The sequence below is a fragment of the Urtica dioica genome, chromosome 8 (assembly GCF_054948205.1).
Source record: "Urtica dioica subsp. dioica isolate 48M chromosome 8, U.dioica_male_clone48M_v1_H2, whole genome shotgun sequence".
NCBI classification, from domain to species: Eukaryota; Viridiplantae; Streptophyta; class Magnoliopsida; order Rosales; family Urticaceae; genus Urtica; species Urtica dioica.
The window spans coordinates 18,443,329-18,454,192 of NC_142763.1; the positions used below are offsets into that span (position 1 = coordinate 18,443,329).

The 10,864-nt window shown below is 39.2% G+C and overlaps 1 protein-coding gene across 1 annotated transcript; it reads left to right on the plus strand.

The window, feature by feature from the left end:
* The first annotated feature begins 8,174 nt into the window (after positions 1-8,174).
* LOC149388487 (uncharacterized) lies at positions 8,175-9,588 on the plus strand. Its single transcript, XM_089622444.1, has one exon. The coding sequence runs from the start codon at positions 8,197-8,199 to the stop codon at positions 9,586-9,588; it is 1,392 nt and encodes a 463-aa protein (XP_089478570.1). The 5' UTR covers positions 8,175-8,196.
* Positions 9,589-10,864: the final 1,276 nt, after the last annotated feature.

Below are 10,864 nucleotides of genomic sequence, written 5' to 3' on the forward strand. Positions count from 1 at the left end.
CAAATTACAATTGACTATCAATATATATCTAAAAATTAGAAGGTTTCACCTTTGTTCTCGACAAGGTGTGGAACAAAAATTAGAAGTTGGAAATGTGGTCTCTTCTCGCAAGCCGGTAAGGAGATCCTTTTAAAAGCTATTGTCCAGGCGATTCCTAGCCACGCCATGAGCTGCTTTAGACTGTCTAAGGGCTTAATCGGAAAAATGCACAAAATTATGAATGCCTTTTGGTGGGGTAGCACGTTGGAGAAGAAGAAAACCCACTGGGCTAAATGGGAGAGGCTGTGTGTGTAAGATTTAATAGTCTCTAATCCGAGCATATGTGATTAGAAACATGAACCCAAAAGCGGAAGCGAAATGGATCAAGCGTTTACCTCCGGCCATTGTTATCGGAAAATCGTCGGAGCTTTAACGGAGACTCGGAACGACTCCCCGGCGTTTCACAGAACGACGTTTTGCTCTTCTAAACCGTGGTAATCTCGAAACTAGATGGTGTGTGTTTTATGAATGAGATTATCGGCTTAGGGACCAAAACTCAACCTCTCAATTTATAACCATTATTCTTCCATCAAAGAAAAGCGGAAATGAGAGCCATTATGGTATTAATTCGTGGCTGAAATTATGAGATTTAATGGACCATAAAAAAGAGATTTGTCATAACGCTCTTGCTTAATATAATAGATATCCATTATACGTTAATTAATGTATTGATACTCTATATGCGTTATGAAAAACTTACATTCTCCCACTTGGTCTATAAAATCCAATATATGTCACAAGAAAATTAATATATGGATCAAGGCGATAGGTCCTCTATGAATGAGTATTATCTTCCATGTATCACATATATTATTTTTCCAATAATACCCCATCACACATAATGAATAAACCATATGTTTATTCTAGGTCCGAACATAAGAAAATATTTCTCAAATCAATAAAAAAATGTATGTGCACAAACCATATGAGAAATATCGAACTGAATACGAGTTTCATAAATAGAAATGTAGCGTACAATGAAAATTACATCATGGAACCAAGTCCCATGCTTTCCACATGATCCTTAAATTTCTTTGGTGGCATGCCTTTAGTCAAAGGATCAGCAATCATCAACTCGGTGCTAATGTGTTGGATGACCACTTTATCATCTTTAACACGTTCTCTTATGGCTAGATATTTGATGTCGATATGCTTACTTCGACTTCCACTTTTGTTATTCTTAGCCATAAAGACAGCAGCCGAGTTGTCACAGTACATCTTAATAGGCCTAGAAATAGAGTCTACAACTCTAAGCCCAGATATGAAACTCTTCAACCAAACACCATGCGATGTAGCTTCAAAACACGATACGAACTCAGCCTCCATAGTGGAAGTAGCAGTCAATGTCTGCTTTGTACTTCTCCAAGACACGGCTCTGCCAGCTAGCATAAAAACATATCCTGAAGTGGATTTTCTTGAATCAATGCAGCCAGCGTAGTCAGCGTCAGAGTAGCCAACCACTTCCAATTCATCGGTCCGTCTGAACATAAGCATGTAATCCTTTGTTCCTTGAAGGTATCTCATAACCTTCTTTGCAGCTTTCCAATGGTCAAGACCTGGGTTACTCTGATATCTACCCAATACTCCAACAACATATGCAATGTCAGGTCTGGTACAAACCTGAGCATACATAAGGCTTCCTACAGCGGAAGCGTATGGAATATTCTTCATTTGTTCCCTCTCAAGGTCATTTTTCGGACATTGGTCCAAACTGAATTTATCACCCTTCACAATGGGTGCTACACTTGGTGAACAATCTTTCATCCGAAATCTCTCAAGAACTTTATTGATATAGGTCTCTTGAGACAAACCCAAAATGCCTCGTGATCTTTCCCTATGGATCTTAATGCCAATAACATAAGATGCCTCACCCATATCTTTCATATCAAAGTTCTTTGAAAGAAATTGTTTCACCTCATACAGCATTCCATTATCATTAGTCGCTAGCAGAATATCATCCACATATAAAACAAGAAAACATATCTTACTACCACTAACCTTTTGGTATATACATTGATCCATGACGTTCTCTTCAAAGCCGAATGAAGTGATGACATCATGAAACTTTAAATACCATTGGCGGGAGGCTTGTTTCAAACCGTAAATGGATTTATTAAGCTTGCAGACTAAATGCTCACCATCACTAGAAGAGAATCCTTCAGGTTGTTTCATGTAAACCTCTTCCTCTAGATCTCCGTTAAGGAAGGCTGTTTTCACATCCATTTGCTGTAACTCAAAATCAAAATGGGCTACTAATGCCATAATTGTGCGAAGGGAATCTTTCTTTGAAACAGGAGAAAATGTATCTATGTAATCGATTCCTTCTCTTTGAGTAAACCCTTTGGCTACAAGTCTTGCCTTATGTCTCTCGATGTTGCCTTGTGAGTCTTTCTTTGTTTTAAAGACCCATTTGCATCCAATGGCTTTCAAACCATCAGGCAACTCGACGAGATCCCAGACTTGATTAATTGCCATAGAGTTCATCTCCTCAAGCATAGCTTTGTGCCATAAGTTAGATTCTTTAGAACTTACAGCTTGTGAAAACGTTTCAGGATCATTCTCGGCTCCAATGTTGTAGTCCGTCTCTTGTAGATATACTTCATAATCACTAGGAATTGCTGATCTTCTAACTCTAGTAGATCTTCTTAATGTTGCTTCATTATTCTCTTGAGGATCTTGTTGTACAATCGGATGTTCGATTGGTTGTTCAACATGATCTTGATCAGCAACTTGATCTAAAGGATCAGCATTATTAACTTGTGGAATCTCAATAGCTGGTTGTCTTACACACGATTGAGCTAGAGGAGTGTGTACGATAATCAGTCTATCACTTGAACTAGAAGGTTCAGCTTCATTGTGATCTAATGCAGACACTGAGTCATGCAATTGGTCACTCCCACTAATCAAGTCATTCTCAAGAAATTTTGCGTTTCTTGATTCCACAATCCTAGTATTGTGAGATGGACAGTAGAATCTATAACCTTTAGACTTCTCGGCATATCCAATGAAATACCCACTTATAGTCCTAGGGTCCAGTTTCTTTTCTTGTGGATTATAAATTCTCACTTCAGACGGGCATCCCCAAACGCGTATATGTCGCAAACTGGGTTTCCAACCTTTGAATAACTCAAATGGCGTTTTTAAAACAGCCTTGGTTGGAACTCGGTTTAATATATACACAGCCGTTTTTAGTGCTTCAGTCCACAAGAATTGAGGAAGTTTTGTTTTACTCCTCATACTTCTCACCATGTCCATTAAAGTTCGGTTTCTTCTTTCTGAAACACCATTCTGGTCCGGAGTACCGGGCAGAGTGTACTGGGCAACAATCCCATGTTCTTGAAGAAACTTCGCAAATGGCCCAGGTGCTTGTCCATTCTCAGTATATCTACCATAATACTCACCACCTCTATCTGATCTCACAATCTTAATTTGTTTACCACATTGTTTCTCTACTTCAGGCTTGAAAACTTTAAAGGCGTCTAAAGCTTCATCCTTAGAACGAAGTAAATAGAGATACATATATCGTGAGAAATCATCTATGAAAGTGATAAAGTATTTTGGATTACTTGCATCCATGTCAGGACAACAAATGTCTATATGTATGATTTCTAACAATTCAGCACTTCTCTTTGCACCCTTTTTAGACTTGTTGGTTTGCTTTCCCTTAATGCAATCCACACAGGTCTCAAAGTCGGTAAAATCAAGAGCACTAAGTACTCCCTCATTCACTAACCTTTTAATTCTTAAAATGGAGATATGTCCCAATCTCCGGTGCCACAATAGAGAAGAATTTTCATTCATAATACAACGCTTCAACCCAGCAGTAACGTTTAAGGAGTTATTAGCAACATCATTTTGCAGTGTAATTGAATAAAGACCACCAGACAGTGTACCATAACCAACAATTTCGGATTTATTTAATAATGTAAAACCATTATCCGAAAAGTTAAAGCCAAAACCAAGAGGTACAAGTCTTGAAACTGAAATTAAATTCCTTGAAAAATAGGAACATAAACGGTCTTTTCTAAATGCAAAATAAAGCCACTACTTAACACCAAATCGAAAGAACCGACAGCCTCCACATGCGAGCTCATCCTACCTCCTGAAAGGATGTAGTGCTAACTTCCCACTGGCTTCCGTAGGTTTTGCATACCCTGCAAGGTATTTAAAACATGGATTGAAGAACCAGAGTCAATCCACCAAGTATTATGACCAACATCAGTTAGATTTGATTCATAACATACAAACGAAAGTTGAATACCTTTCTTGTCAAGCCAATTTTTGAACTTAGAGCATTCTTTCTTCATGTGTCCTTTCTTCTTGCAAAAGAAACACTTTGACTCTTTCTTTATGTCCGGTTTGACAGGGATCTTGCCTTTGTCTTTGGCACGATCTTTCTTCTTCCTTTCAGTGAAAGTCAGATTCACTTTCTCACCCACTTCCATAGCCAGCCTATGTTCTTCTTGAACACACATGGTCATAAGTTCATTAATTGACCATTTATCTTTATGTGTGTTATAAGAAATCTTAAATGGGCCATATTGCTGGGGCAGAGTGCACAGAATGAAGTGAACCAGAAAGGTTTCAGACATTTCAACTTCCAACGTCTTTAATTGGGCCGCAATATCCCTCATGCGCATGATATAACCACGCATACCTCCTACTCCAGTGAGCTTCATGGATGAGAACTGCATGATAAGAGTACTTGCCAAAGCCTTATCTGAAGTGACAAATTGATCGTCTATTGCTTTCATTAAGAGACGAACTTTGTCATATTGCTCAATTGAACCCCTAATCCCAGCAGATACTTTGGTCTTTATGAACATAACGCATAGGCGATTAGATCGCTCCCACTTTTCATAAAGATCAACCTGATCTGGGGTACTCTCCTCAGTAATTGAGGGAGGTTCAGGTTTCCTTATGGCATAGTCAATATCCATCCATCCTAGTTGAAGGAGAACTCTTTCTTTCCAGACCTTAAAATTGTCCCCTTTGAGTTCGGGAACATCGCACTTAACATCAGAGTAACCTACAGTTTGACTAGCTGCAATTTACAGAAATTAAACATGCTTATTAAAATATGTTTTTGAAGAAAAATAACTATATCATGATTTACCAATGCAAAACATGTGTTACTCAATGAATCTAGAGACATAAAACTTGCCTGTGGGCTAAAGTTCTAATTCAATTAGATTCACACGATTATGATAAAACTGTCAAATTATGTTCCTTTTCCTAATACCTGTGGGTTAATTAGGAAATATAATTTGATATTTTATCCTAATTAATCATACAAATATTATAAAATTCATGTGGGTAGATTTCATAATATAGCATATGATTAACCACAATTATTGTTTTTTTTTGTGATATTAATTCTAAATATACAATCTAAATTAATTAAAGATGCTGTGGCTATTCTTTAATTAATTAAGATCATATCAATCACAAACAATAAAATAAAGACTAAATAAATAATATTGTGCTAGTCATTGCTAAATATTATATGTGTGTCTCAAATAATAATAAAATTATACATCATATAATTTCTAAATAAATGACATACAAACACAATATAAATTAAACTTAATACTTGCACAAAATACCTTTATAATGCAAATAAAAATTGAATAGCATATATCAAGATTATTTATTCTATTCTCCCAAAAAATATTCTCATAAGGTATATTCTAAATAAATATATATATACCTTATATATACCACAGCCAATACACATATATATATATATATACGCACTACAATAGAAAGAGAGTGGAAACCATTGTTTTATATAAACATATTCAAATTTTAAAACAAAATAAGAATCTGTGGGCCCAATATATATGCCACAGCCAAAGAAAAGTGATATCGCATATGCATATGCACGTTAGAAACCAAAGCATCAGTATAATCCATTTAACTATCTGAAATAAAGGCCCAAAACTAAACTTGATAAAAGGCCCAGAAAAATAAATAAATAAAGACAGAGAAGTAAAACGACAGTTATATTAAAACGACACAAAATTGTCACAACAAAAACGACATGTCATTTTCAATCGTCTTCAACCTCTAGATGGGTTATTTTCGACCCGGTTGAGACCCGTTTCAAGATCCGACTGGTTTTCCCTCATTTTAGCACCGAATTGAGTGATTCAAAAGCCAAAAGAATCACAAAACAATTTTCTCAAAAAGATTTCCATAATAATATTAACATTTTGACGTAAAAAAAAACGCAAAACATAAACACACAAGAATATGGAAATTTTCAAAAACAAGGTAGAGGTTATGTGGGGCTCTGATACCAAATGTAAGATTTAATAGTCTCTAATCCGAGCATATGTGATTAGAAACATGAACCCAAAAGCGGAAGCGAAATGGATCAAGCGTTTACCTCCGGCCATTGTTATCGGAAAATCGTCGGAGCTTTAACGGAGACTCGGAACGACTCCCCGGCGTTTCACAGAACGACGTTTTGCTCTTCTAAACCGTGGTAATCTCGAAACTAGATGGTGTGTGTTTTATGAATGAGATTATCGGCTTAGGGACCAAAACTCAACCTCTCAATTTATAACCATTATTCTTCCATCAAAGAAAAGCGGAAATGAGAGCCATTATGGTATTAATTCGTGGCTGAAATTATGAGATTTAATGGACCATAAAAACGAGATTTGTCATAACGCTCTTGCTTAATATAATAGATATCCATTATACGTTAATTAATGTATTGATACTCTATATGCGTTATGAAAAACTTACAGTGTGATCATAAGGCCAAAGGAGGTCTCGGCTTCCGTCACTTGGAACATCATTAGAGATCCGAGCAGCCTAGTGAATCAAGTTCTCAAGATGAGCTACTTTCCGAACTCTGACTTTCTTGAAGCTAATGATATGGCTGGTAGCTCTCAAATTTGGAAAGGAATCTTGTGGGGACGAGAACTAATTGCCAAGGGATCCCGATGGCGTATTGGTGACGGCGAACAAGTAGACGTACTACATGATAGGTGGATCCCGAGACCGCGGTTATTCAAGCTGATCGAGCCGCCAACTCTTCCATGTGAATTGAGTGTCGCTGAGCTGAAACATCACTCCGGGGCTTGGAATATCAATCTGATCACTGCTATGTTCTCTCCGGAAGACGCTGAGCATATTCTCTCGATACCATGCTGCAATATTCCAATCAAGGACCGTCTTATATGGCATTTCACCAACAATGGCGAATATAGTGTGAAGAGTGGCTATCGCTTAGCTCGGGACTGGAGGGATGAAGCAAGCGGATCAAATCCCAGCGACAGCGAGACGTGGTGGCGGTTTCTTTGGAGCACAAGACTTCCACCGAAAATCAAAATGTTTGTATGGAAGCTCTGTAATCACTGGCTTCCTACAAATTCTTGCCTGCGATCCCATACCCTCTGATTGTTGTAGCAGGTGTGGAAAGGAGAGGGAGACGAGCTACCATGCCATCTGGGGGTGCCGAGAAGCAAGGAAGCTCTGGAAAGCCGCTGGAATTACTAATACCATGTCCCCCGAAGAAGCCAACGACATTGCCGGAGGCCTCGCTAGACTCTCCAAAGAATTGAAGCAAGATGACATGGAATGGCTACTCACTCTCGTATGGCAAGCTTGGAATACACGTAATGATTGGGTTATGCAGGGTCGAAGTCGTCCAGCGAAAATGGTGGTGGATATTAGCGTATATATATAATATATTAGTCATTATTATTATTATTGTATTTATGATTATTTCCCTTTTTCTTTATTTCCTTTTTTGGTTGTATTAGGGTTATATATACCCAGACTATTCTATTATGTAATTCATCAATTCAGACTTCCTCTTTTTCTCTGAATCCCTAAATCTTCATGGTATCAGAGCCATCTTCTCCATTCATGGCTTTTGTTAATTGATTGAAGAAAGTTAATATACCAAGCACGATGTTGATTTGGCGAGTCAAGCTACGTTTTTCGTCCGTACCGTTGGTATTTTCGCCTCCTTTTCTTGATTTGTGGATGTCGTAATTGGTTGAGTGATTGTCCTGTTCACCGGTTTGGTGCTGTTTGGATGCGTTGTTGATTTCGTTTTTCGGGTTTCGATTTGGGGGTTTCTATCTGCTTGTTTGGATTTCGTTGTTTTTGGAGTGTTTGGATTTGTGCTTTTTCGATATGGCGGGTCGTAGAGATGATTCCCTTCAGGCAATTGGTGTTCAACTGGATGGCAAAAATTACTCATATTGGAGTTATGTTATGAGGAATTTTTTGCGTGGAAAATCGATGTGGAGTTATGTGACGGGTGTGCGTCGTAAGCCTACCGATGAGAAGGCTGAAGATTTTGCAACTTCGATTGATGTTTGGGAGTCTGACAACGCGAAAATTATCACGTGGATTAACAATTCTGTTACCCACTCGATCGGTGCTCAGTTGGCGAAGTACGAGACTGCGAAGGAGGTCTGGGGACATCTAGAGAGACTCTATACTCAGTCTAATTTTGCCAAACAGTATCAGTTGGAGATGGATATTCGTGCGCTTCGGCAAAACGGTTTGAGTATTCAAGAGTTCTATTCTGCCATGTCCTCATTGTGGGATCAATTGGCATTGACTGAGTCGGCTGAATTGAGGGCAGTGGCGGCTTACATCTCTCGGCGTGAAGAGCAGCGATTGGTTCAGTTCCTGATGGCCCTTCGTGACGACTTTGAGGGATTGCGTGGTGCGATTCTTCACCGCAGTCCTCTTCCTTCTGTTGATTCTGTGGTCAACGAGCTGCTGGCCGAAGAGGTTCGTCTCAAGTCCAAGATCGACAAGGAGAGTCCATCACCCGCAGTGCCTGCTGTCCTTGCTACCCCGTACCGTTCTCCTGCTGGTAGTACGTCCAGGTCATCACTCCCTCTGGATAAATGTGCCTTCTGTAAAGAGAAAGGACATTGGAAGGCTCAGTGTCCGAAGTTAGGCAGGGACAGAGCACAGCCGCAGCAGCAGCAGCAACAACGCCCAACCCAGCCTCAGTCTCGCCCGACGGCTCCGTGGGCACCCCGTCCAACGGCTCCGTGGGCACCTCGTGCACCAGCTCCGTGGGCACCTCGTCCGACACCTCCGTGGACACCTCCGCCCACCAACGACGTTGCTGCCCCATCTGTGGACCCATACATGTTTGAGCAGTTCCAGCAGTTCCTTGCCTCTCAGCCTCATGCCATGTCAGCCTCTTCCTCTAAAGGTTTGTCTTCATCGTCAGTCCCAGGTATACCATCCTCCATTTGGATACTTGATTCGGGTGCTTCTAACCATATGTCCCCTCATTTTTCATCTTTTGTGTCTTTGTCCCCTCACTCATCCATACCCATTATGACCGCCGATGGCACCCCTATGCCATCAGAGGGTTTTGGTTCTGTTGTTACATCTCATATTTCCATTCCCGATGTCTACTATATTCCTAGTCTTGATTTAAATCTTGTGTCTGTTAGTCAATTGACCGATTCTGGTTTCGTAGTCACTTTTTCTTCTTCATCTTGTTGTGTTCAGGATCCGCGATCTCAGATGGTGATTGTGTTGGAATCGATCTAGGGTTTAAGAAAAAGTTTAACGCTTCGTTAAGCGGCGGAATTTTAAAATTTTCTTTTTAAGTAAAACTAGTTTTTACTAACCTAGACAAGAGCATGTACATGTAAATAAAAACTAATATGAGCTATTAAAGTTACTAACCTTTCTTGAAGCTTGAACCTTGTAGAAGCTTTTGGAAAGTTGCAACGCTCGTCTCCCCTCGCAGCACGTCTCTCTTTCTTTCCTCGGCACCTCGAGCAACCACGAAAGTTTCTATCACTAAATCACTCGAAAAGAAGGAATCAGTGAGTGGGCACTTTTAAACACTACGACTTGAGAACGAGTCTCGAAGTCGCAGAGCTAAACACTAGGTCGAGTGAGGACCTAGGTGCCAAGACAAGAAATAATCGAAAATAAACTAGAGAGAGAGAGAGAGGATTTTCGGCCAAGTTCTAGAGAGAGAGTCTCTCAAATCTCTTAAACTTGGATGAATGAAATGTGAGGAAATGAGACTCCTATTTATAGGAGAGGTCTCACCTTCAATAAGGTAGTTTCCTCTTCTATAGAATATCACATATTCATGAGCAATTTCCTCTTTTTTCCCTTTGAGACACTCGGCCAACTCAAGGCTTCTAGAAGCCTTGATTTGTTTCCAATTTTGTTCAAGGCCTTGCCTTGTCTCTCACTTGGCCGATTACCCTAAAACATCCTCATGCAAATTTGTTTCCTCTTTTTCTTTTGGCAAGTATCTTGATACATTTATGCACAAAATATTCTCTCTTGGTTGGGTATGTTGGGCGCCTATGTCCTTCTAGAATGGGCTTCTAGAAGCTTTTCCATTTGTTCATGACAACATGAAAAAGGCCCAATAAGAATTTTCAATAAAATTCTTATGAAATGAAATTAATTCATAAAGCCTAATGATCAAGTCATGGCCGAGTGAAACATGTCATAAAATGACCTTGTCAAAAATTTATTGACATTCATTTCATCGTTTGTCTCAAAAGACAAAAATACCCTTTTCACTATTTTCGTTCTTGTTTTGACTTAGCTTCCAGTTTAACTATTCCTATCGATGTGATTCGTGACAGTGACCTCATGGACCCAAATGAATAAAGCTTTAGCTAAACACTTGGACTCAAAAGTTCACAAACCTTTTCCAAGTTTAGCTTAATGCCAACTGACTCCACTAAAGAGCTGACACTGAAAATCTCTCGGTTCAAATGAATTTATTTTCTACTCAAGAATTCGACCTAATTATGATGAGCGGATCCACTGAATATTATCTATGTTTACCCTT